This window comes from Lepidochelys olivacea, assembly GCF_965140295.1.
Source record: "Lepidochelys olivacea isolate rLepOli2 genome assembly, chromosome: 14".
NCBI classification, from domain to species: Eukaryota; Metazoa; Chordata; order Testudines; family Cheloniidae; genus Lepidochelys; species Lepidochelys olivacea.
The window spans coordinates 22418685-22445657 of NC_140424.1; the positions used below are offsets into that span (position 1 = coordinate 22418685).

The 26973-nt window shown below is 59.1% G+C and overlaps 1 protein-coding gene across 1 annotated transcript in view; it reads right to left on the reverse strand.

Annotated features, from left to right (window-relative positions):
- Positions 1-1001: 1001 nt before the first annotated feature.
- Positions 1002-26973, reverse strand: part of USP43 (ubiquitin specific peptidase 43) — a 184895-nt gene continuing 158923 nt past the window's right edge. Inside the window, exons 9-15 of the mRNA XM_084648154.1 lie at positions 19043-19146; positions 10510-10587; positions 9203-9332; positions 8254-8602; positions 7220-7378; positions 4977-5135; positions 1002-2567 (exon numbers count right to left, since the gene is read on the reverse strand). Coding sequence (XP_084504280.1) covers positions 1447-2567; positions 4977-5135; positions 7220-7378; positions 8254-8602; positions 9203-9332; positions 10510-10587; positions 19043-19146 — 2100 coding nt within the window. The 3' untranslated portion in view covers positions 1002-1446. The remainder of the gene's footprint in view (positions 2568-4976; positions 5136-7219; positions 7379-8253; positions 8603-9202; positions 9333-10509; positions 10588-19042; positions 19147-26973) is intronic.

Genomic DNA, 26973 nt, shown 5'->3' on the forward strand with positions numbered 1-26973 from the left:
AGCTTGGGGCACAAAGTGTCACTCCAGCACAGCGCCTGTGCCCGTCCCTGTGGGCCTATGACGGCCAGTCTGCTGCCCTTGCTCCCCCCAGAGCCCCCGAACTGAACGAGGCTATGCCTGGGGCAGTGCTGCCTGCCTGGCCTTGAGCTCTCCCTGCCCCGCCTTTGGCAGCACCTCAGATACAGACCCCAGCGGGCCCTGGCTCCATAACGTGACTCATCCTCAGGCCCTTATCCAGCCAGCTGCTGGGCTAGCCACCCTGTGCTCGGGCAAGCGCCAGCCAGGGTGCAAGACCCTGTGAGTGTGTCTCCGTGGCCCTGCCCCTTGGGGTGTCATTCAGCCCAGTGCCCACAGGGTGTAAATCACCAACGGGATCGTCCACACACCCTGAGCACTGGGCTCAGTGAGCCATGGGACATTGGGCCAGTCACACGGCATGTGGGGGCCAACAGACAGTGACACACAGGGTCTGGGGCGCAGGGCGGGTCAGTGACAAGGGGCATGGCTCTGGGGGGGGCCAATGACAGGGGATGCAGGGTGCTGGGGGGGGTCAGTGACAAGGGGTACAGGGTGCTAGGGGCATTTCAGTGACACACAGGGCACAGGCGCTGGGGGGGGCGGGTCAGTGACAAGGGGCGCAGGGCGTACGGGGCAGTGGAGAGTCAGGCTTTGAGGGTTTACTCGACAATCTCCGGAGTGCAGGAACTCCCTGACCCGGGCAGCGTCAGCCCAAGAAGCAGACAGACATTCCCCACCCCCGCCCCGGAGGGGCCCCCCCCACCCTGCGGGGCTCTCTCCCCACAGGAGCCACAGCCCAAAGTCCCCAGCTTGGTGCTCGTTTGACACGGCTTTAATAGAAAGCTCTGCAAAACCCCAGCGTGTGCAGCCAGCCAGGCCCCCACATACAAAAGCTCAGTAGAAGACTTTATTATTGCATAGACCTTGGTGCATAAATGATCCCCCCCATCCCCTTCCCCATCCCCATCCCCAGCACCATCCCGTCCTTGGTACGAAAAATAGTTGCCTTTTACAAAACAAAAAGCGTCGTTGACGCTGCGTGATTAAAACTCTCTCTGCGTATAGAATAAATACTCTTCCTCTGCTCTCCCTGCTGCTCGTCCCCCGCCCCCGTTCTCAGCAGCCCTGCACTGGGCGCCGTCCTATTAAGGCATGGCTTGTGCAAGGAGCCCCCTTCCCTACACACTCGAGGGAGACCAGGCATCTGGGGCGCGGCAGGAGACAGCTCCCTTAGCAATCCTAGGGCAGGAGAACAGGACCCAGCCCCAGTGGGACTCGGGAGCCCAGAGATCAAACCAACGCAGCCTCCGTGGACATCACAGCCCCTTGCAGCCTCCCGCTGGGATTGTCCATTTCCTTCCTCCGACCCTGGCTGCCCTGGCTCATAGTAGCAGCCGCGCTCATTCTCCAGTGCCCGGCAGATCCGGGTTAGAAGCTGGATTCAGGCACTGGTTTCTTCCTGCCCAGGGAGGCCGTGTGGTACTTGACCCTCTGCAAGGTGCCATAGGCCGCCTTCTCCAGCGGCACGCTGTGGCTGTGCTGGTGGCTGCCGCCGCCGTTCTTGTAGAGGGAGGCCGACCTGCGCAGCACCCAGTCGGCCTTGCTGTGGATGCTGGCGGAGCTCTGCGAGCGCTTGATGTCCACCTCGGACCGGCTGATCCTGCCGTTGGCCTGGCCCTCCTTGCCCCGCCGGCCCAGCATGCCGTTGACCCTGCCCTCGCTGATGACGCTCAGGGTGCCGTTGGAGAGTGATGTCCGGGAGGAGCCCATGGCCGGCTCCGAGGCGTGGGGCAGCTCCGACTCGCCAGGCCGCTTGGGCTCCTTCTTCAGGAAGCCAGCCCTGAAGATGGTGAACTTCCCTTCCGGCTGCCTCTCGGCCTCAGGGTCCCTGTCCCTGCCATGCTCCCCAGCCTTGGCGGGGGTTCTTTGGTCATGGTCCTCATCCCTGCCCAGAGCCCCTCTGGCCCTCAGCGAGCGGTGTGGGTGGGGCAGGGTGCCTGCGCGGGCCGCCCCATTGGAGCTCCCTTTGCTCCCGTTGCTCTTTGGCTCCTCAGCGCTCCGGGGTCCCCCTGAGTTGACGGGAAGTTCTAGCTTCTTGGATGTTCTCTGTGGCTGGCCCGCCTCCTCCTTTGGTTTGCTGCTCCTCTTCAGGGTCCCGGCCATCTCGGTGGCCGGGGGTGCTTTGCCGTGGCTCTCTGCAGCACCCCCCACAGCACCTTGGGAATTCCCACTCGCCCTTCCGGCCCCGCCAGTCCCTTGGTCCTTCCCAGTCGCAGCTGGGTTCAGCAGAGGCCTCGCCGGCACTGGGGTGTTCTCGCTGCCCCCTGTCATGAGGGGGACGATGGACTCGTTGGTGTACCGGGGCCTGCGCCCAGACTCCAGGTACTCCACTAGCTCCCCAGACGCAGCCTGTGGCCTGTCTCTGGCTGCAAAGGACCAGCGGAGGGGCACTGGCTTGGTGGCCCCCAGCTTGGGCTTGGTGGGGGACACTTTCATGCTGACGCTGCGCCCCTGAATGCCGCGCACCAGGGGCCTCGACTCAAAGCCTCCTGCAAGAGAAACACAGGCAGGTTGGTGGGAGTCCCCAAGAGCAGAGCAGAGCCGCGTGCTGCCCCACAAGGGGCATCCAGGGCCAGCTCGGGCTGGGCGCAGCTCCCACCAGTGCCACTGGAGTTGCCCAGGAGTGGCCAAGGGCAGGATTTGGCCAGCAGTGTGGGCTAGTAGCTAGGGACTTTGGCCAGTGAATCAGGTGAGCTGGGTTCTAGTCAGAGTTGCAACTTTTTAATCGCACAAAACTAAACACCCCGTCCCACCCCTTCCCTGAGCCCCTGCCCCTTCTCTGAGGCCCTGCCCCCGCTCGCTTCATCCCCCGCTCCCCTCCACCCTCACTCACTTTCACCAGGCTGGGGCAGACGGTTGGGGTGTGGGACGGGGGGGGTGTGGGCTCCGGCTGGGGGGTGGGGGCTCTGAGGTGGGGCTGTGGATGAGGGCTTGGGGTGCAGGAGGGGGCTCAGAGCGGGGGAAGGGGTTGGGATGTTGTGGGGGGCAGGGTGCGGGCTCCAGGAGGGAGTTTGGATGTGGGACGGGACTCCAGGCTGGGGTAGGGGGTTGGGTGCGGGAGGAGATGCAGGGTCCCGAGGCACTTACTGCTGCTCTCAGGAAGCGGCCGCCAGGTACCTGCAGCCCCTAGGCGCATGGGCGGCCAGGAAGGCTCTGCATGCTGCCCTCGCACCCGCAGGCGCCACCCCTGCAGCCCCCGTTGGTTGTGGTTCCCGGCTAATGGGAGCTGTGGAGCCGGCTCTCAGAGCAGGGGCTGCGCAGGGAGCCTCCCTGGCTGCCCAGGTGCCTAGCGGCCACTGGGTCCTGATGGCTACTTTTGGGAGCCACACGGAGCCAGGGCAGGCAGGGAGCCTGCCTTAGCCCCGGGTCCCAGCTGTGACACCAACCAGACTTTTAACAGCCAGGTCAGCGGTGCTGACTGGAGCCGCCAGGGTCCCTTTTTGACGGTCAAAAACCAGACACCTGGCAACCCTAGTTCTTCTCCTGGTGTGACCTTGGGTAAGTCACGTCCTGCTTCTCTTTCTCCTCCGGACTTTGTCCGTCTAGTCCCTTCCATTTGGGCGGGGGCCTGTCTCTCACTGAATGTCCAGCACCTAGCGCCCTGGGGCCGGGGACATACTAACGATGAGGGCCAGGGCCCAAGAACCAGCTGAATGGCCAATCCCGAATACTGCCTCTGCTGGCCCCATGCGCCACTGAAATCCACCAGCACATTGGGCAGCGTAGGGGACGCGGGCCAGGGCACTTTGGCCAGCTGTAACTGGTGCATTCGACCAGCAGGTGGTGCACCGCAGGGACGTTCAGCTGGATGGACCCGTCCCGCCATGTGGAGGAGCACAGCCCCTAATGGGCAGGGCTAGAGCCCTGGCATCCGCCCGCGGGGCAGGCGGCGGGGGGGCTGTTTTCAGCTTGCAGTGGAGCTAGTCCTGCAAGGGGCCGTGTGGGTTGGGCGCGGGACTGTGCGGCAGAAGTTAACCCCGGGGGCGCCAGGAGCGTGCTGGCTCCGAGATTCCTGGCTCACGTTGGTTGCCAAGTGCGGCCAAGCCTCGGGGATGAGGGGAGACTCGTAGCTTCCGGAATTTGGGGGTGGGGGAAGCTAGAAAATGAGGCCCCTCAAGGCTCCTGATCCCCCTCCTCGGGTGAATAAATGGAGCCCGCCAGCTTGGCCTGGGTCCCTACCCCTGCCTTTTAACCCACACTTGGGGTGTTTTGGAGCCTGATCCAGGATTCCTGGGGGCTGGTGGCACTGAAATGCCCAAAGCAGAAAGTTCGCCTGGCCCCCACCCAGCTCCCTGTGAACCTGCTTGTGACCCATCTTGCCACCTGCAGGGTGCTTCCTCTCCCCCACTGCTCTGGCCCATTCCCTTACCCCGCCCCATACAGCCAGCCTTGCTGTCCTGCTGGCCCGCTCCTTCCACGACTGCCCCGTCTTCTGTGCCGCCCCAGTGAATGGGCCGCGCTTCCCCAGCCGCTGGGCTGGGCTCCCCTCCAGGAGACCCTCTCGGGCTGTGAGGCCAAGCCGAGACTAGCTGACCCAGCCAGGCCGTGCAGGGGGTTACTGGGGAAAGAGCCTCTGGAGGGAAACAAACTGACCCCAGGGCTCAAAATACCTTGTAGTGTCCAGACACGGCCTGACACGTGCCCGCCCAGCACTCTGCACGGTGCCCCCTTCCCCTCAGGCCCTTCCCCAGTGCCAGCAAGCCGATTGCCCTGGCTCCCGCTGGCATGGCCCAGACTCTGCCCGACTCCCATGCTGCGAAGCCCTCGGGGCTGAATCCTGCTCTGTGACCCGATGGAGCCCTGCGGGAGGGGAGGGGGGCCTCCACTGGCAGGGCAGAGCACTGGCTGCCCCACCCGGGATTCATTGCTCCGGAGTCAGGCACAGTAATACCACAGACCTTTCTCTTGGCTGGTTGCGGTGTCGAGGAAGACGGGCGAGTCGGGGGCCTTCAGGAGGGAGGGGCAGGCCGTGGAGCTCCGGGACACCAGGCTCTCCCTCTTGCTGCTCCCGCTGAGCCGCGCAAGCCAGTGATCTGACATAGAGGAGCTGGTAGAGCCTGCAGGGGGAACCCAGACAGCCGCGGGAGCTGTGTTACCAGGGCACAGACCCAGTGGGGCACTGGGGGCGGCACCAAAACACGCAAAGCAGCCAGCTCCAGCCCCTGTCCCCCTGCCGTGGCAATGAGCAATCACTGGGATGGAGCTGTCCACAGCTACAGCCTACAGCTCCCCGGGGCCTCCCTGGCTAGTGAACAGCTGCAAGAACTTTCCTCCCTGGTCCCCTCTGGAGGTGCAGAGTGGGCCCTCCCCCCCGCTATGCACCCCTCATGCAGGGATCCCCAGGGAGCCATCTGGCGGGGGAATGATGATGCTGGGGAAGGAGAGATCTGCATGGAGAGGTGCCACCGGACAGGCCCAGGCCACAGGTTAGGTAGCCCGGTGTCCACGTGGCTGTTTAGTTGCATTTTGGAGCAAGTTGCAGCAGAGGGCACACAATAGCCATTGTATAACTGTGCTGGCCCAGCCAGAGTCAGGGGGAGTTGGTCCCATCCCTGCCCCAGAGGCCAGTGGGACCCTGACCAGGGCCTGGGCAGCACGGCCCTGACCCATGCTCCAAGCAGCGAGTCCCACCAGGCTCTTGTGGGCAGCCAGCCTGTCCGTTCCGGCCTCGTTCCTTGGCGCCGGTGGCCATACCCACTTCCGGGAGGCAGGCAGCCAGGAGCTAGCTCTCATCCCAGCCGATGTCTCCAAAATGGGCTGGAGAGTTGGAAGCCCAGCCTGAGGCACGGAGGGCGTCATTTCCCCTGCAGCTCTGAATGAGGCCCATGGAGCTGTGGATTCTCAGTGCCTCGGAGTCTCCTCTCGGGCACCCCAAAACCAAAGCACCTAAGCTCAGTGACTGCTGGTAATAATACATAAAATGGGTATGTGCCATGGGGTGCAGTTACAAGCAACAGCCACAGGGTGGCAGCACAAATAGGAGAGCGCAATTAACATGCCACAATAGACTAGTAATTGGCAAGGATCCCAGAGCAAATACAGCCTCTGTCAAACCACAGCGCACGTCTCTCAGGAGGGGGTGTGTGTGTGTGGGGGTGTGTGTGTGAGAGAGAGAGAGAATGTGTGTGCGCTTTATGGTTGTGTGTGTGAGCATCCATGTGGCCATGTCAGTGTGTGTACTCTGCACCTTTGCAGGCCCGGAGGTGGGTGGGGGTGTGATTGTGCTTTGTCACTGTGTGGGGGTGTGTGCGTGGGGGTGATTTTGTGTGTGGGTGCAGATGTGAGCGCACGTGCTTTGTGATTGTGCCAATGTGTGTGCCCTTGTGCTTTGCGATGGAGCGTGGGCGTGCGAAAGAGCCAGAGCATTCAGCGAACCGCCCGGGTGAGTTGTGCTTTCCCTCTCCTGGCTACTCCACACCGGAGCGGCTCAGCAGAATTCAGCTGCCGGCTAATCGTGTTAAAGCCAGGACGGCGTCACGGTCCCGCGGAGCCCAGCGGGGACGGGCCCCAGGGACCCCTCTGACGGGGCAGTCTATGGATGAGACTCAGCACCGTACTTGTCCCAGACACCTAGGCCGAATGCGGGGGGTGGGTTGGCCTGCTGGTGCCATGGCTGTGATTTCCACACGCCCCGCCCCACCCCACCCCGCCCCCGGGGACGTCTACACGGAGCAGGAGGGTTTGATGCGGCATGTGTAGCCATAGCCACACCAGCTTTCACCTCGCTGACACGGGTGACAACGGCAGTGCACCACGTGGCCAGCGGTTCATGACCAGCGGGCACGGTCCCGGGTCTCCGCCGCTCTTGTTACCTATGCTAGCTCGAGGAAAGCCATCGCAGACGGCTCCTCGCGCACAGTCGCCCCCGGCCGGCAGGGCAGGCACCCTTCCCGGGGGCGGATGGGCTAGCGACGAGCCAGGCTCTGCCCCCCAGCACTCGCACCAAAGCAGCCCCTTCGGTCCTCAACAACTCTGCTGAGGACGTTCCTCCCAGGGAGCCGGGGCGCCTGCCCTAACCCAGGGGTCTGTCTTTTGCCTGGAGCCGGCCCTGAGTGGCTCTGGGAGCCCACAAGCCAGGCCTGGGTTCCCCTCAGCAGCACTTCCCTGTGGATGAGCGAGGAAGGCAGGGGCGCAGGCCCACCTTTCATGGAGTTGCTGGCCGACCAGCTGGGGATGACGTTCATTCGCTGGTAGAAGAGGATGTAGGCGCCCCGGGTGCTGACCTCGTCCTCCAGGACCGGCTCCACGGTGCTGTCGTCATAGCTGTACCAGCGGCCGTCCAGGGCGTTCCTGCAGTAGGCTGGGGCAGAGAGCACAGCTGTGCTGAGGAAGGGAGCCCATGAACCCCACGAGGGGCGGAGATGGGGCCCCGGGGGCGCCGGGCTTGGGGTTCAGTCCAGCCCCGCCGGGGTGGAATCCCATCAGCCTGCATCACCAGCGGGGCCCGTCTGGCTGGAGTCTGCCCACCTGCCCGGCCCGGGGACTGAAACCACAGCGAGAGGCAGGCAGGCAGGCAGAAGGCAATTCGCCAGCGAGGGCTGGGCCAGCCCCGCTGCTCCAAGGCCCTCCACAGGTAGTGTCGCCCCAGAAGTTCAATCACTGCAGCCAGTCTGGACTTCCAGTGTCCTTCCCCAGCTCAAACCACGTGCCTCCAGCTGCACAGCGCCCCCTAGCACCAGACTGTGGCATTGGTTAGTTCCGACTCGGGGTTAGTACCAACTCACCGGCGTGGTGTCCGTCCCGCACGACGCCCTGGTGCACTCACCCATATAGTCCCTGCCCTGCACGGCGCCCTGGTGCACTCACCCGTGTAGTGTCCGTCCCGCACGGTGCCCTGGTGCACTCACCCATATAGTCCCTGCCCTGCACGGCGCCCTGGTGCACTCACCCGCGTGGTGTCCGTCCCACACGACGCCCTGGTGCACTCACCCATATAGTCCCTGCCCTGCACAGCGCCCTGGTACACTCACCGGTGTAGTGCCCACCCTGCACGGCGCCCTGGTGCACTCACCAGCGACGTGCCCACCCTGCACGGCGCCCTGGTGCACTCACCGGTGACGTGCCCACCCTGCACGGCGCCCTGGTGCACTCACCGGTGTAGTGCCCGCCCTGCACGGCGCCCTGGTGCACTCACCAGCGACGTGCCCGCCCTGCACGGCGCCCTGGTGCACTCACCGGTGTAGTGCCCGCCCTGCATGCTGCCGTGGTGGTTGCAGACGGCGTACAGGTCATAGAGGCAGTCGAGCTGGGAGCTCTCGTGGAGGTGTGGCAGCTGCTTCCATGTTGCCCACGGGCCCAGAGCCTGCGTCCCGGCCTGGCTCCTCTTGGCCACGTGGGGGGCCATGTTGAGGCCACGGAGGGGGAAGCGGACGAGGGTGGAGAGCTTGGTCCGGCGCTCGCCCACCTGGTGGAACCTCTTCAGGTGGATGATGAGGATGTCGGGCAGCGTCCAGAGGCTCAGCTTCACCATGCCCTGCTGCAGAACCTGGCAGTGGGGGCACCTCCAGGCGTCGTCGGGGGCCAGCTGGGGACACAAGACACCATGCCCCAGGCAAGGCTAGGGTTAGTGTGGCCCCAGCGACTGGCCTGGCCATGCCCCTGTGCCCAGGGGGAGGACACTGGGCACCTGGTGCGGCTGCGCCATCCCTCCAGCAGGATTTGTCCAGTGATCTGGGCAGGGGGGAAGCACAGTCCCCAGTGCCTGCCTGCCCTGGCTTGGGCTCAGAGAGGAAAGCTGGGGTTCCCCTCGCAGGGCGTCGGGCTCTCCCTTCCCTTTGTTCCTGTTCTCCTGTCAGCCCCAGCTGGGCAGCTGGACGCCTGCCATGTGGGTTCTGCCTGTCTGTCACTCCCCCCCTCCCCCTGGCCCCTTGGCTTGGCCCCCTGGAGTCAGGGCGAGCTAGGAGCCAGGCGTGGGGCCAAAGCACCGAGGCAGGGCTGGGCAGGTCAGGGCTAAAGCCAATCAGTGGGCCCCATGTGCCACGCACTGAGAACATCCAGGGCGGTGCCCTGGGGTACTCTGCTGTCAGCCCAGCACCCGTCCCTACCCCGCCAGCTCCATTGCCCCAGATGCCCCAGCACAAAGGCCCAGGGTACAGGACCAGACCCTGCCCCCCATGGCATGTACCTGCTCCTCCTTGGTGTAGAGCTGGAAGCACTCATCCAGGGTGCAGCTGTGCTGCTGCTGATGGGCCTGCTGCTGCAGCCGGACGCTCTCGGTGTCCTGCACCACCTCCTCCTGGATGCTGCCAAACAGGCTGCAAAGGCAGGAGAGGAGGTTGGAGAGAGACAGTACTCACATGATGGCATCTGGGCAGTACCATCCATGGGCAGGGTCTCCAATCACCTTGACTCAGCATGACAGCAGACAGCAACTGTCCTGCTCTTTCCCAAGCCAGCCTGTGGTATTTGCCTCCCTATCCTGAGGCAGTGAGTTCCACAGGTTGAGTTATAGTAAGATCCATTCTAAGTGACCAGTTAAGGGATTGGCATGTTGGTTGTCTGACAGAGGTGGGCTTCTAGTAAAGGCAAAGCAGTTCTCTCCCTAGTGGCCAATGCTGTCCAGTATCGGGGCTTGAAGTCAGGCACCCAGGCCAAGATATTCACAAGTGCCAGTGATTTGTGGGCCCCAACCTGAGATGCCTTAAAGGGGCCGGATTATTAGATACTACCTAGATGCCACCCTGAAACTCAGCCCCCTTTGAGGGGTCTCACTTTGGGCCCCCCAAAATCACTCCCCGTGCTTGAAAACCTTGGCTCCAACTCTGTATTTCGGCACCTAACCAAGTGGCTGGATCGTCACACATGCTGAGCACCGGCAACCCCACTGGTGTCATGGGCGCTGTTGGGCACTCAGCCGTCTATCTGGATGAAGTGCCATCCCAGTTCCTAGAGCCAGCTATTCCACGCTCTTCAGTGCAAATCCAGCATTGCTCCATTGAAGGTGCTCTGCTGTTGTTAAACGCAGAGTGCATGGACCCTCACTGTCCTGTGCAAACCACTCTCCGCTAAGCCTGCTGTCTGATGGGGGAGACACAGGCAAGTGATTCTTAGCAGGCCAGATCCTGATGTCCTCACTCGGGGAGAATTCCCAGCAGGACGATGGGGACAGTCCCACTCAGACTTTACCCTTTCCTTCCGTGGGGGGTATTCTAAGGCCGTCAAGGCTTGGACCATTAATGAATAAGACACCGAAGAGCCCAATGAGTTGGTTCTGATTCTGTTGGGTGAAATACAGAGACCAGGTCCTCGGCCTGAGGCCACCAGGTGGCTACGGGCCAAACATTGATGAGAAACGTAAGGGGGACCCTAGAGGTTTTCTTCCAGCTGTGTTGACCCTGAGTCTCTGACCCCAGCCCGCGGCACCGAGACAGACACGCTGCCTCTGGGTCCCAGGCTGTGCCCCGGCTACTCTCCGCGGCCCTGAGGACTCACCGTTCTTTGGTGTTCGGGTCCCACTCCACCATCAGCTTCACGTGGTGGGGGCCGCCCGGGCCGCCGAACTGCAGCGCTCTGCCGGGACAAGGCCAGGGGTTAGCGGGAGGGGCCTTGCCCCGGGGCACAGTACAGGTCGCAGCTGCCAGCCCATGCCCAAAGAGAAGCCTGAGGGTTGCCGTATTGACCCTGCTAGTAAGGGCTGATCCTTCACGAGAGAGCAGAGACTTCCCAGAGCCCCTTGGGTGCCGGAGGGCAAGACCGGGCACCACCCCTCACCCACCGTCTTCCCCACGCTGGTGGGGCATGAGGCAGGAAAGCGGCCCAGGCCGGCAGGCCTCAGGCAGCTACAGGTGCTGTCTGGCAGCAGGTTCTCTGTTCCTCCCCCAGGCCCTGCAGCCATCATGTGAGAACCTGCAGGCAGCTCCGTAGGGCACGAAGCAGGGCACAGAGCCGCCCTTCTCTTCCCAGGCAGCCCCCTTGCCCTGACCAGCGCCATGGCTTGTTAGCAGCAACCTGTGACTTCCCCGAAGTCCCATCCCCACCTAGGGTTGCCAACTTTCTAGTCACACAAAACCGAAGATCCGAGCCCAGCCTGCTCCCAAGCCCCCGTCTCCGCTCACTACATTCCCCCTCCCTCAGTGGCTCACTCTCCCCCACCGTCACTCACTTTCTGTGGGCTGGGGCAGGGGGTTGGGCTGCAGGAGCGGGAGGGGGTGAGGGCTCTGGTTGGGGATGCGGGCTCTGGGGTGGGGCTGCGGATGAGGAGTTTGGGGTGCAGGAGGGGGCTCCAGGCTGGGGAGGTGAGGCTGAGGGATTCGTAGTGCAGAAGGGGGCTGTGGGTTGAGGCAGGGGGTTGGACTGCAGAAGGGGGTGAGGGTTCTCGGCTGGGGCTGAGGATGAGGGGTTCAGGGTATGGGAGGGGGCTCTGGGCTGGTGCAGGGGGTTGGGGTTCAGGGGGGGTGTGGGCTCTGGGCTGGGGCCAGGGATGAGGGGTTTGGGGTGCAGGCGGGGGCTCTGGGTTAGGAGGGGTCAGGGCTGGGGCTGGGCTCGAGCTCCTGGTTAGCGGCACAGCGGGGCTAAGGCAGGCTGCCTCCCTGTCCTGGCACTGCGCTGCGCGTGCACCAGAAGCAGCCAGCAGGTCTGGGCCCTAGACAGGGGGGCCAGAAGGCTCCACCCGCCGCTCTCGCCCACAGGCACCGCCCCCCCATCTCCCATTGGCCGGGAACTGACCAATGGGAGTGCAGAGATGGTGTTCGGGGTGGGGGCAGCGTGCAGAGCCCCGTGCCCAACCCCGCCTAGGAGCCGGACCTGCTGGTGCGCAATGCGGTGCCAGGACAGTTAGGGACTAGCCTGCCTTAGCACCACTGACTAGACTTCTAACGGCCCAGTCGGCGGTGCTGACCTGAGCCGCCAGGGTCCCTTTTCGACCGGGTGTTCCAGTCGAAAACCAGACACCTGGTCACCCTCTCCCCACCCCATGGCAGACTGGAGACTGCCGCAGCAAAGGGACTCCGCACACCGCCAACCGCCCAGACATCTGCTCTGCTGGCACCATCTCTGGGAAGCTGAGGGGCGGGTTCCCAGCCATAGACGCCAGGCCCCCAGCCTGCTCGGAGACAGATGATCATCTCCAAGGTGCTGCCTCTTCAAGGAGCTGTCCCAGCAACACCCTGACCTCGGGGGTCAGTACAAACCCCTTGGCACTTTGCACATCACCTGTCAAGGTATACAAAGGAAACTCCCTAGATCGAACGTGAATACATTCTCCAGTAGTGTTTTCTTTCTCTGCCCATCTGTACAATTCAATCCTTTATTTGTCAATTTGTGTGTGTCCAGCAAACGCAACTGTTACCAACATTTACTGATAACAATCTAATCTTTCCAAGCTTATGGCTAGGGTCACCCAACAGATCGGAGCTGGGACTCGAACCCAGGTCTCCTGAGTCCCCCTCTCACTGGCCCCCACCCCACATCGCTTCAGACAGCTCTGTCACACAACCCAGTATAGCACTGCAGGACCACCACGGTGCTGCACGGGAACTGCATGCTGGGTATCGCCTAGCCCGACGTCACCACTTGCATGGCCCCTGGGCTCCTCCCACTCCCTACGCCTTGCCTGTGGTCTTCCAGCATGCACAGAGATGTTAGATAAAACCCCCAAATGCCCCTGCTGGAAGGTTGCCCTGTAAAGCGACTGTATTTCTTAGAATCCAGACCAATAACACCCAGTGACCAAAACCAGAGAGAGACAAAGCAGGCTGCTCCCGACGGCAGTGAGGCTCCATTCACCCACCTTGTTCTAGGCTGGCTCTTCCCAGACTGACTTGGATGGCTGATTTCCCTGCAGAGCCCCCTAGTCTGCAAGCAGGATCAGGAACTTCCTCTCCACCCAGCTCTTAAAGTGATAGCATGCAATTCCAACAGAGTCCTCAACACACCACGGGGCCCTGTCCTCTCCCCTCACTTTGTGTGTTGGCTTGGCTTTGTGCCTGCTCTCACACTGCTCTCCTTGCCTGCAGTGCTGTCCCCAGCTCCTGCCTGAATCAAACCCTCCTCCCTTCTGCCTATATCCATCTATCCATCCCCACACCCATCCTGCGTTGGCCACCAGGGCAGCCGATGCCCAAACCCTCTCTCCCCATGGATTGCTGCCAGACTGCCAGGGCTTGGAGGCAGGGACCATGTTTGTAAGTTACTGGCACTGTTTCAGTGTACATTAATGTGAAGAAGAGTCACGGAAGATGGATGCGTTCAGACGAAGTGCCAGGGAAAGACACATGAAGAGGGAGAAGAGACGGGCTCTCGGGAGAGATCCACAGAGCTGTCGGGCAGCGAGAGGCACAGCTTCCTTGCACTGTCAGCTCTCTGGGGTGGGGACAGGCTTTTTGTGGTGCCTTTGTGGAGCACCTGGCGTGACAGAGTCCTGATCCGGGACGGGGGCTCCTAGGCACACCCATGGTACCAATAATAATGAATAATTATTATTATCCCTCTGGCTCAGATGGGACGAATCAGCAAGGGGGGTAGTTTATAAATATGCAGCCGGATCCCTTCTACTGGGAGAAGCCGGGAGGGGGGGGTCTCCGCGAAGGCCAGGCAGGCAGTGATGCACTGGGGAGACGACTTCCGCAGGGCACGGGAGCCGGGGTCAGCAGGCAGCCATCCTGTCTTCTCCGCTGGGCCCCGGTCCGGCACGGCTGTGTGACCTGCTGCTGTCGCTGAGCAGATGAGAATGCCCGGAGCAAACGGGGTGCGGGGGAGCCCTGGTCCGTGCCTATGTCAGTGCTCAGCGAGCTAAAGGACTGTGCCCCATCCTCAGGACAGGCTCCCAGCTGCTGTGATGGGGCAGAGAGGAGGCAGGGAGCAGAGCTGTGGAGCCATCCCATTTACGGCCCCCGAATCACAGTGCAGCCCTGGCAGGGAATTAGAGGCTGCAGTATAATCCCCAGAAAGGTCAGCAGGTGGCAGACTCCTCCCAGACAAGCGGCTTGCTCCATCATCCAAGTGGGAGCCGGCGGGGCGAGCGGGTCCTCTGGGGGCGACGGAGGTTTGCTCCCACATCCTGTTGTCAGGAGCAGACTGAGCAGGTGCCCGAGCACTAGCCCCATGCAGCCGGGCTGGTCCCCTACGTGCCCTGTGGCCGCACCTGGAGGAGACTGATGGAGTTTGCACGCAGGGTGTTCAACACGGAAAAGGGGAGCGGAGCCTCTGAAATCCACTCCCCTCAGCTCGCCCAGCCCTCGCAAGCGACAGTGACACCCCTCACACCTGCCAGCCGCTCCAGCGGGCCTGAGCCAGCGGCAGGGCCAGGAGGGGGCAGGGCCCCCGGTGCTGTTAGTCCGCGCTTGGCACCTTACTGAGCATAATACGCAGCTGACAACAGGAAGCACATGACGTGAATGTTCACCCGGGGCCAGAGAGCGAGGCTGCCAGGGGGGCTCCCGTCCCACCGGGCTGGGCCTGGCTCCCTGCTCCGGGAGTTGGGATACGGCATGTGGGGTGCGTGGTGCTGGGACCCTGTGCGCTAGGTCAGAACAACTCTCACTCAAATGTGGCCCGTCCGCCCTCTGTCATGATGGCGGGAGCCAGGCCAAACCTGAGCGGTGCCATGACCCCACAAGCAGTGTCATAGTGCCCAGAGCAGGCCCCAGCCCCACGGGACAGGAGCTGCTGCTGCTGGGTGATCTCCAGCCCACCACCCATCAGCCCCGGCCTGCACACCCTGGCTCTACCACTGAGCATGACACAGGGCGTGGGTGGGCTGATCTCTGAAATCCCTTAGGAACAGCTCCCCAGACCCGAGCACCCCCAAGACAGGGCCCTGCTGCATGAGTCCCCTGCTCCCCACATCCTGGAGAGCGCATGCCTCTCCCTAGCACACATGAGTCCTGCCCGTTCTCAGCCTGGTTCCACCATGGGGACAAGGCTGCACAATGCCCGTCTCCTTGGGTGGGGCCACTGAGGCACAGCACGCAGAGGGAAGCCTGGCCTGACACTGACGAGGCACAGATGCCATGGTGATGGGCACATTAGACATGGAGAGCTAGATAGGGCTGCCAGACAAGGAAGCATGGCTCGTCCCAAGTGCAAAATAGCCGCTTGCCTCAGTGTCCCGGCAGTGCCTAGGGTGGATAGCTGCTGCATGCGGCCCTGCAAGGCAAGAGCAGCCATGGGTTGGATGGCTGTAACTGGCCGCAGGGAGCCAAGGAGGAAACCACCTGAGTAGTGGGGGCAAGCAGGCAACTTGTCCAGAGGGGAAGGCAGGTCTCGTGGCTGAGGCTCTGGGCTAGGCCTCAGGAGAACAGGATCCAATTCCTGCCTCTGTCTCAACTGGGGCAAGTCATGTCAGCTCTCTGGAGCCCCTTTCTGCAGCCATACTATGGGGATAATGGTCCTTCCCGGGTCTACCCTGCTGGTTTAGACTGTGGGGCAGGGACCGTCTCTCTGTAGGTTTCGTGTGCAGCTCCTAGCACATGGGGCCTGATCTCCATTGATACACACATCCCTGCCTGCTTGTCCTGCTGCTGGAGGCCAGTGTGCATTGCCAGACCCAGCTCGGGTGCACTGGGCAAGGTCAGGAGGGGGCCCTTGGCGCCTCACTACACTGCTGCACTGCACTCCCTGGGGCTTAGCCATAGAACTGCGATTTGCCTCGTTTGGATTTCCCACCAAAAGACTCGTCCGCCACGTCCCCCTCTGATCCCTTCTCCCGTTCGGCTGGAGTGCGGCTCCACCACCCCTGCAGCCAGACAGCAACCCCCTGCCGGGCTGCTAGCGACTGTGATTACAATCCCCAAGCCATCTTGCACGCGACCAGCACATGCTGCCAGCACCAAACCTGCACCCCTCTTCCGAAGAGACTCCAGCTGAACTGTATCGGGGACAGAACCTGAGTCAGGAGGAGGGAGGCATTCATAATCCATGGGCCCATTTCCAAATGTTCTGTGGGCTGCAGGGGGAGGTGCTAGAGGAGCTCCAAACACCCTGCATGAGGGCACTGGTGAGAGAGAACTAGTGCGACAGAATCACTCAAGATACAATGGTGCAAAGGCACTAGTGCTACAGGATCACTCAAGAATGCAGCAGTACAAAGGCACTAGTGTGACAAGGTCCACTGAGAATGCAGCAGTGCAAAGGCACTAGTGTGACAGGATCACTCGAGAATACAGCAGTGCAATGGCACTAGTGCAACAGGATTACTCCTGAATACAGTGGTGCAAAGGCACTAGTGTGACAGGAACATTCCTGAATACAGTGGTGCACATACACTAGTGCAACAGGATCCCTTGAGAATGCAGTGGTGCAAAGGCACGAGTGCGACAGAATCATTGTACACTGCCCAATGACACCAAGTGACCCAGTGGCAGCATTAATTCCTGTGCCCCAGTGGATCATAGTTGCCACCCTCCCTACGCTAGCCAGCGAAGAGCTTGTCTGTCAGTGCTGGTGCCGTGTTGTGTGTGCTGCAGTAGCTGCAGAGGGATCCCCACTGGGACCACAAATCCTGGCTGGCCATCCCAGCTGCCAAGCCAAGTATAAAAGTTCACCTGGAACAAGCAAGTCATAGAAGAAATAAAGAGCTGTGCTGGAGTGGAGGAATGGTGCTGAAACTCGGGGCAGCATCGCTTCAGCCGTCTGCCTGACCTCTCCTCCCCAGGATGCTGATGCCCGTCACAGTATATTTATAGGCAGAGTGAGGCAGGTACGGGACACAGCAGCAATTTCTCCCTGCTTAATTCGTGCCTGCAGAGAGGACAAGAACCCACTGCAGTTTAGCAGGGACCATCAATAACAGCCAGCCAGCTGATTCAGTGTCTGCTTCAGGCAGCAACCTTCTGCGGGCACTTCCCAGCAGGCGCTGATTTCAGGGTGAGGAGCTGAGGCCAGTTACCTCCATCCCCACATTCTGTGCAGAGCCAAGCAGATAGGAGAAACCAGCTCCCAAAATGTCCTGGGGGCAGTGGGGGAGCTGCCCAGTGCTGGGAGCTAGGGCTCCCTGCTGTCACAGAATTCACGCTGCCTTTTCCCCGCCTGCTAAAGGGACACTGCCAACCATTAGCGACCTAAAGGGGACAGGGGAAGCAACCGGCCAGGTTTCCAGGCATGTTCAGCACCCAGCAGCTCCGCTGGTGACACTTATGGCCACGTCCTCAAAAGAGCTCAACATGCAGTGTGCAGAGTGCTCCCAAACCCTGGCCACTTATTTAGGTGCCTACGTGGGAACTGAGCTCCACTGGCCGTCCAAGCCCAGGGGTGGGTGCTGAGCAGGCTGGATATGAGCAGGGCGGGGGCCGTGATGTTATTGTTAAAACAACGTTCCAAGGAGCAGAGTTTGGAGCCTGGCCCCGCCGCACCAGGGATCCAGCCCCAGCAGCCCCAGGAGGCTAGGGCATGGAAACTGGGAAGGGAAACTGACTAGAAACAGCATGAAACTGACCAGTGCCCTACCTGAGCACAGAATGGGAACAGCTTACAAGTGATAGTGCTGATCACTTACATGGCGTTTTTTGCCTGTAGATCTAAAAGTGCTTTACAAATATGGGGCAGCATTATTAACCCGCATCTGGAATGGGAAACTGTGGCAGCAAGCTGAAGTAACTAGTTCACAGTTACCCGGGAAGACAGTGGCCAACCCAGGGAAAGGCCACAACTCTCCTGAGCCCTGCTCGGGTGTGTAACTCCTAATGCGCACTGCCACGCTGCTACATCAGACTTTAGACCCCAGTTTGCTTCCACAGCTCTCCACGATGCCACTCTCCTGTCAGACGGCAACTGCTGACCCCCACGGGGGGTCATCACAGACAGGCAGCACGGTGATGGGGCTGGCTCTCCCAGGCAGCGAGCGCAGGCAAGGGCCTGACGGGAGCAGGCTGGTGCCGCCACAATGAATCTCCTCAGACACATGGGGCAAGTGTCCCAGCAAAGGGGCCCTGCTGCTGGAGGGGCTGACAGTGGGTCTCCCAGGCCGGCTGCTGCTCCCATCAGGTGGGGCCAGCAAGGAGCAGGACTGGGGTTTCCACTGAGGACAAGCCCTAGCCACGGTGAGGGACTTAAGTCCTGAGCCCAGACTGAGAGCGCCAGCAGCCTCCAGGGCGTCAGACTGTAAAATACAGCGGAGCACTGACTGCGGAAGGAGCCAAAGGCAGTATTTGCTTTGCCACAAAGCAAAGACAGCAAGAAATGCTTCCAGATGAATACCATAACAAATCCACGCCCAGAGGGGCCTTCAGGGGCCTCACCACGCTGCACGCCATGGCCACTCACGGCTTTACAGGGGCAGCAGGAATGGAAACTGGATCCTGCTGCTTCCCGCAGCACAGACCCTGCAGTCCAGCTACAGGAGAATCTTTATGAACACCTAACAGTCCGGGGCCTATGACACACAGCTGAGCAGTTCTGATTGAATCCAGAGGAGGGCAGTGCTCTCACCTATGCCCTGGCCAGCTGGTGACATTACGCGGTGGGAAATGAAACATCTCTCAGAAAGAAGAAACCGCAGCTGTTAAATAAATGTCATCCACCCGACGGAGTGCCTGTTAGTGACACTTCCACAGTGCTCATCGGATGCCTGCTAGGAGCTCGGCACAGGCCTCAGGTGAGGAGGCACGTGGTAGCAGGTGCTGCTGGAGGGGAAAGCCCAGCACTGGTTGGGGAGCAGCAAAGGGTATTCTGCATGTATCACTTTCTCTGAAACCTAGGCCTAGCCAAGGCCAGTGTTCCTCAGCCCCCTAGGCCTGGCCCTGGTTATGATCCCTCAGCTCCCTAGGCCTGGCCCTGGCTACTCCCTCTTTGGCCCCACAGCCCAGGGTCTCGAAACAAAAGTAGGCCCGTGGCTTCCCCCATGGCAGGGGGTAACCGAGGAGCGCACCCTGCTCCTCATGTTACCAGGGGACACTGCTGGGGCTGGGAGAATGTCTGGCTCAGGAATCAGCAGCCAGGCTCATGCAGGGAGGAGACAGTGAGGGCTCCAGACCCATCCCCACTCAGGCAGCCGCTCCTATGCCCCATCCCGGCGGGCGAGGTCTCTTACCTGTCAACAGCGGGGTGGTAGAGAGGCCTGCTGTCCTGAGGGGAGAGGTAGCTGCATGCCACGGAGCCCCCGGCAACCCGCACCCGGAACAGGTCTCCCACGCCCTGCAAAAGAGAAGCCCCGAGGGTGAGAATCCCTGGGTTGGCAGGTGGATCCCTGATCCCAAGGGGCCAGCACCTGGCACCAGGCACCAGGGCTGACAAAGGGCCAGGGGGCTGAGTGGGAACAGGAGGTACCTGGGGACAGGGGACCAGACAGGGCAGTGAGATGTGTGGCACGCAGGCAGCGAAGAGGAGATGCATGGGGTGCCACTAATGAAAGAGCAGCCCCAGCAGAGATGCCCCAAAAGGATGCCCTGCCCAGAGAACCAGCTGCAAGACAACCCCGGTTGGTCTCGGGGGCCATGGGGCCCCTCTTTGGCCAGCCTCTCCAACCTACCTTTATTTATACGGCACCTTCCCTCTCAAAGCACTTGCCAGACCACAGGAGAAATGCGGCTGCCACTGGGGAGGAGCACAATCTTTGCCAGCGAACTGCTATGCCATATTTCAGAGGAAGTGTAGCCTGGCGTCTCTGGCTGACACAGCACACTGGGGGAGTCAGGGACTCACTCAGGATCAAACAGGGCCAGGAGGCACCAGGTTAATGGCCTGATTCCTGCAAGCCGCTGCATGGATCGAGAAGGCACACTGCATGCTGGGATTGGATGTCTCCAGGCTGCCTCTCTGTATTAACATGGAGCCATTATTGTACCCCCAGGGCCTGCCCTTGGCACAGGCAAACACCCCGTACCCTCACCGTCACGGAAAATCAATGTCCAGAAAAAAAATGCCTGGTGTCCCCGGGCTGCTCATCCTCAGCTGCCCCAGGGCTCACTCGTGCCGCATTTTGGAAGTCCCGTGCAGCTGGGGGATTGAACTCGGTGACCTGCTAAGTCTGAGTGCGCGCACTCACCGCCCAGCTGCATGGGAATTCGTGTGCTTCGTCTGTGCTAATCCAGCTGGCTGAAGCAACTGACAATCGTTGGAGGATTTCAAACACACGGACGCCACCGGCTCTCCTGTTGTGGGGAGGGCAGGGGCTGAATGGCTGTAAATACACGCAGCTGCTATGCAAGCTTCTCACACCCCTCCGCTAGCATCGCTCCGGGCTGCCCTGCAGCCCCGCCTGCTAGTTAGCCCAGGGCCCCTCCCCACGTGGGCCAGCGCACCTCAACACCGAGCGACAGCTGCTCCTGGATTTCACTCCTGTGCCCCCCTGTAAATTCTCCTGCACTCCCGCCGACAGGAGCCGTGGGCCCCCCGCCACAGCTCTGCCAATGCCTCTCACTGACAACCCCGAGCACTCTGAACTGCTCCCACCCTAGGACTCTCAAGACAGATCTGCCAATGCTCCTCACTCCCGACCCACAACAACCCCTGAGCCTCTGCTGAGGAGAGATGGAACGATCAGCGCTCACCCCGGTCTCTGGCCCTGCAGCCCCAGTCCGGGCTCTGAAATCCCCTTCATGGGAAAACTCGCCAGGTTAACAAGTGACTCCAGCTCAGCTGGAATCTGGGCTCACTGGAATCAGCGGGAGTCTTGCCATGGGCAGGGCTGGACTAGGGAAGTGAACTTGAGCTGGTGTGGGGTAAGAAGGTGAAGCAATGGCAGTGCCCAGGTCGCAGTGGATGAAGCTAGGGACTGGACAATGAGACACAGAGTCTCTCCCACCTCACTCGCTGCTTTGGGCCAGCCTGGCATTGCTCATCAGTCCTAAACCACAAGGTGGCTCCTCCCATCCCAGTATGCATATAAGCTAATGGGGACTGTTGGCTAGGCACTAGGATGGGATTCAGGAGACTTGGATCCCAGTCCTGTGATCTCAGGCATGGCTGAATCTGTTTCCCCTGGAAGCTCCTCCGGGCAGGGACTGTGGCTGTGTGTCTGTACAGCCCCTGGCTCAGCTGGGACCTCTGGATGCTACTGGAATACAGCTGGGACAGCCATCACCCGGCAGGGGCCCACAAACAGCGGAGCTGGAGTAGGTGCCCAAAGCCACGTGCTCAGCCAGATGGGCCCCCAGATGGATTCTACAGCACCCCCACTCGTGGTGTCTTGGGGCAGGCCTGGCTCAGCGGTGTATTTTGCAGCCCTTCCCCCTGCGCCGCTTACAGTTTCCCCATTGTCACGCGAGCGGATTCATCTGGGGCCATCTCCCTCCCCGGGTGATGATGTTTTGTCATGAGGACGAGCTCTCTCGGCGTTTCATTAGCCAATCCATCCCAGCTTTCATTACCCGCCGCCAGCTGGCCCCGCATCCTTTTGACAGGGACTGTAATGAGAGCCGAGGTGGGGACAAAACGAATCCATTAGGGTGACAATATTCAGCTTGTAATCTCACATTCCTCTAAACATGCATTAGAGAGAGACAGCGCGTGCCCCAGCCACACAGCCCAGCTCCCTGTGTCAGCACAGCCGTTCCTGGGTGTGAAAAGAGGGAGCAATCAAACCACACCTTCCTTGCCAGGATCTCAAAGCACTCGCAAACACGCAAGGATTTCACTCTCACAACCCTCTGGGAGGCACGGCTCACGCTCTCCATTTTATTGAGGAGGAAAATGAGGCACAGTTTCCAGGTGCCTCAGTTTCATAGAATCATAGAATATCAGTGTCAAGGTTCTTCCCCCACTCTGAACTCTAGGGTACAGATGTGGGGACCTGCATGAAAACCTCCTAAGCTTACTTTCACCAGCTTAGGTTAAAACTTCCCCAAGGTACAGATTAATTTTATCCTTTGTCCCTGGATCTCCACTGCCACCACCAAACTCTAACTGGGTTTACTGGGAAACGTAGTTTGGACACGTCTTTCCCCCCCAAATCCTCCCAACCCTTGCACCCCACTTCCTGGGAAAGGTTTGGTAAAAATCCTCACCAATTTGCATAGGTGACCACAGACCCAAACCCTTGGATCTGAGAACAATGAAAAAGCATTCAGTTTTCTTACAAGAAGACTTTTAATAGAAGTAAAGAAATCCCCTCTGTAAAATCAGGATGGTAGATACCTTACAGGGTTATTAGATTCAAAACATAGAGAATCCCTCTAGGCAAAACCTTAAGTTACAAAGAAGACACACAAACAGGAATAGTCATTCTATTCAGCACAGTTCTTTTCTCAGCCATTTAAAGAAATCATAATCTAACACATACCTAGCTAGATTACTTACTAAAGTTCTAAGACTCCATTCCTGGTCTATCCCCCGCAAAAGCAGCATACAGACAGACACAGACCCTTTGTTTCTCTCCCTCCTCCCAGCTTTTGAAAGTATCTTGTCTCCTCATTGGTCATTTTGGTCAGGTGCCAGCGAGGTTACCTTTAGCTTCTTAACCCTTTACAGGTGAGAGGATTTTTCCTCTGGCCAGGAGGAATTTTAAAGGGGTTTACCCTTCCCTTTATATTTCTGACAATCAGGGTTGGAAGGGACCTCAGGAGGTCATCTAGTCCAACCCCCTGATCAAATCAGGACCGATCTCCGACTAAATCATCCCAGCCAGGGCTTTGTCAAGCCTGACCTTAAAAACTTCTAGGGAAGGAGATTCCACCACCTCCCTAGGTAACGCATTCCAGTGGTTCACCACCCTCCTAGTGAAAAAGTTTTTCCTAATATCCAACCTAAATCTCCCCCACTGCAACTTGAGACCATTACTCCTTGTTCTGTCATCTGCTACCACTGAGAACAGTCTAGATCCATCCTCTTTGGAACCCCCTTTCAGGTAGCTGAAAGCAGCTATCAAATCCCCCCTCATTCTTCTCTTCTGAAGACTAAACATCCCCAGTTCCCTCAGCCTCTCCTCATAAGTCATGTGTTCCAGACCCCTAATCATTTTTGTTGCCCTCCGCTGGACTCTTTCCAATTTTTCCACATCCTTCTTGTAGTGTGGGGTCCAAAACTGGACACATTACTCCAGATGAGGCCTCACCAATGTCGAATAGAGGGGAACAATCACGTGCCTTGATCTGTTGGCAATGCCCCTACTTATACATCCCAAAATGCCATTGGCCTTCTTGGTAACAAGGCCACACTGTTGACTCATATCCAACTTCTCGTCCACTGTAACCCCTAGGTCCTTTTCTGCAGAACTGCTGCCGAGCCATTCGGTCCCTAGTCTGTAGCGGTGCATTGGATTCTTCCGTCCTAAGTGCAGGACTCTGCACTTGTCCTTGTTGAACCTCATCAGATTTCTTTTGGCCCAATCCTCCAATTTGTCTAGGTCCCTCTGTATCCTATCCCTACCCTCCAGCTTATCTACTACTCCTCCCAGTTTAGTGTCATCTGCAAACTTGCTGAGAGTGCAATCCACACCATCCTCCAGATCATTTATGAAGATATTGAACAAAACCGGCCCCATCACTGAGACAGGAATGGCACTAGTTACCCTCTTCAGCAGGTAGTTCTGAGGGTTAATTCGCTAATGTTTGTACCAGACACTGACACATACAATGTGAACAGTGTGTGCTGTTATCTGCCTCCTGCATTCCCTCTGGGAACCGAGGCGGGAGACTTACCATTCCATCCCCCGCGCCCAGATTTGTGGCAGTAAAAATAGCGCCTCGTAGCACGATCAATGCGTTCGGGTCAAAAGCCACGCTTCGGATGGTATGAGACACAGTCTGTTCTCAGCGATGCCAGTGCAGCCCCACTGGCTTCAAAGGGGGGGGGGAAAAGAATCCAATTCTCACCTTTTAATAGCTTGCAAGGTCCTGCACAGAACCCAGCCAGGAGCTTATAGCAAATGGAAAGGCTCCTTTATCACTGAAAGCACCTGCTTGGCTGTATTGTAGGGACGCTGCCTGCTCTATCCCAGCACACAGGGGTCTGACCTGACCAAATTCTCCACACGTCATGGGCCAGATCCTCCTTAACCCATTGACTCCAGTGGAGCTGTGCCGATGTCCGCGGGTGGAGGATCTGGCTCTGTATCCTTCCAGCACATGCTGCTTAGTTAACCAGACTGGAGAAGGTTCTTTATAACAGATGCGTCCCCCAGAAACCATAAAGAGCCCGAGAGAAGCTCCACGGCTCATTCCAAGCCCTAAAAGTCTTCCGTGCAGGAACTGGGGGCACGTCTACACAGCAGCAGGGTGCTGTCATTCCCAGCTTGGGCAGACAGACACACGCTAGCTCTGCTTGAGCCAGTGCACTAAAAAGAGCCATGTGGCTGTGGCAGCCTGGACTACTCACCCAAGGGTGATCCCATCCCAGAGCCTAGGTATGTATGTGGGTGGCTAGCCCGTGCCACCCCCCATGCTGCTATTTTTCGGCACTAGCTCGATCAAAGCAATCACATCCCCCAGCAGGCGGGTGGGCATATCTCACAGAAGCTGTACTGGATCGTCTTTGCATGGGGAGGGGCCGTGTTAGTTAGCAGAGCATCCTCCAGGATTCGTGAAGAACCCCATAGACAAACTCCAGAAGGCAAAGTTGCCTACAGCCATTGTGGAAGGTCCTTGCTGGCTCACAGTTTGCGTGTATGTCTGGAGAGGCCACTCTGGCAAGCAGAGAACACCCAGGGAGATGGGAACAGGATACAAGTGAGACCAGTGCATGATTACGGCTCACAATGCATGAGGTCGGCTCACACGCTAGCGGTTGCTGCTCTGAATACCTGACAGGCACAAGCACACATGGGAGCTAATGACAGTAAAAGAAGGGTCTGGTTAGCATGCCCAGCCATGCACAGAGAACTTATCCTGCCCGTGGGCATGAATGCCACAGTACTAGCTCCCATCCACAGCACACGAGGCGTCGGACTCCCACAGCTCGCGCACTGCAGGTTTGCACAAGGAGCTACTTTAGCAAGGTCCGAAAAAACCAAGGGGTGGGTTCCCTCTGCCCAAGCAGGCTGTGAATGGGACAGTCCTGTCCAGATGCAGTGACCATGTTACACTTTCCCCAGGTACTTTCAGTCTGAATATCTGAATAGCTTTTCTATTAGATGAAGGAAATGAACCAGCAGAGAGAGATCGACTAGACTGTCTCCCTGGCAGAGCAAGTAGTGTGTAACCCAGTCTATCGCTCCGCACCTGCACTAAACAGAGGACAAGTCCGCATGCGAAGGAGGGGTAAACAGCAAACAGAACCACATCCTCTTCCACTTACCGCTACCTAGCCCCCCAGGAGAAATGTGCAGAGACAAAGCAGATGTAGAGGGACACTGCTAAGGTGAAGGCTGGTCTTGCAGGAGAGATACAGGAAAGCTCTGCCCTTTTCCATTGTGACCACAGGCAAGTCACTGAGGCAGGTAACTAGGTCCATATTTAGGCGCCTACCTAAATGGCCTAGTTCCCAGAGGTGCCAATCTCATCTCTGCCTAGGTCACTAGGCTGAAATTTCCCCTTCTGCACAAAGCCCAAGGCACCTCGGCAGTCCCATGTATGCCCTGGGAAGAGTAGAGTCTCCCTTGGTCTGCCCAGTCATGGCTCAGGTATATGCAGCAGGGAATTATGGGATGTGGGTGCCGATCTGAGGGTGGCGGGAGAGAGAAACGGCTGCCAAATCTTCACTGTTGCACTAAAGAATGGAACCTTTCCCTGACGTTAATATTACCCAGGATTTTGCAAGCCCCTTCCATCAAGGATCCCTGGGGCTTGGTGCCGTCCACATTTTACACACGGAGAAATGGGTGCACAGAGAAATGAAGTGAGGCAGGAACCTATGCAGAAAAAACAGCAAAATAAGGTTAATGGGACTTGAGCTGCATTTCCTGGAATGAATCTGTCCCTGGTCTGGGTAAGGCGTGAAAGGTGCTGTTCCCGACCAGACCGAGGAGGATTTGAAGCTGGACCCTCCTGGATCCAACAAGGCCATTTGCTATATCTCCCCACAGAACACAAAAAAGTCCTTGGTTCTGGATCTACTAGAGAGGGCGTCTGCCAATGGTGCAAAGGAAAGGTTTTGTGGAGGAAAGGCTCAGAGACAGAGACAGAGAAAGAAGATCAGGACTGGAGAAGCAGAAGGCCTGAGGACGTACAGTACAAGCTGTAGAGGGACAGACATACATGGGGCTTTCACATAGGGAAAGGGAAGGTGGGAAAGTCTAGACCGGGAAACAGCAAAGCTCCTCCCAGAATCTACCCAGCACAGGCTGAGAACCAGTAATGCCGTGCTTGAGCACTCAGTCCTCAGTCAGAGAGACGGCCAGCTCCACCCCTTCAGAAGGTGACGTATTTCTCTCATGGTTCCACTGTCCCTAGCACCCGACGATCAGACCAGCCCAAGAAGGGGGAAATGAGCTGAGATCTAATGGGGGAAGATATAGCAATGGGCCTCTCTCACGCCAACTGTCATTCCCCTTTGGGCTCATTTGGTGCGGCTGAGTATTGTGAGCTCTTCAGGGCAGGGCGCGAGTGTTTGTACAGAACAGAGCACAATGTGGCCCTGATCCAGACTGCAGCCTCCAGACACTGATTTAATACCAATAACGAATCATTAGATCTGGTCAGAAATGGGGGTGGGGGAGTTATCCTACGTACTGGCACATCCTTCCTTTCTCACTCCAGTGGAGAGAGCCCCCACTGAGAAGCACCCGTGCTATGGGGCTCTATGAGCTGCTGGCCCCAGCCTTTGAATCTGAGTGCCAAGGTGCCCATGAAAAATTCTTGGAAGTTCTTGTTCCAGCCGGACTGGTTCACTCGTCCTTGTGCACACGGTTACTATGACGATGACCCATGCTCCTGCCCCAGGACATTATCTGGCGCTCTGCCCCGCAAGAGGATCCAGGCGCTTCAGAAAATACCCCGGCCTGTTTCCCTGGCACGCACCAGTCAGCAGGAAGCAGCCAGGCACTGGCTTGATTTTCAGCATACGCAGCACCAGAGCCAGGCAGCCTCGAGGCACCGCGTGACAGATCGGTTCTCCAGCTCCACAGGAGGAGATGGAAGAGCCCGATTT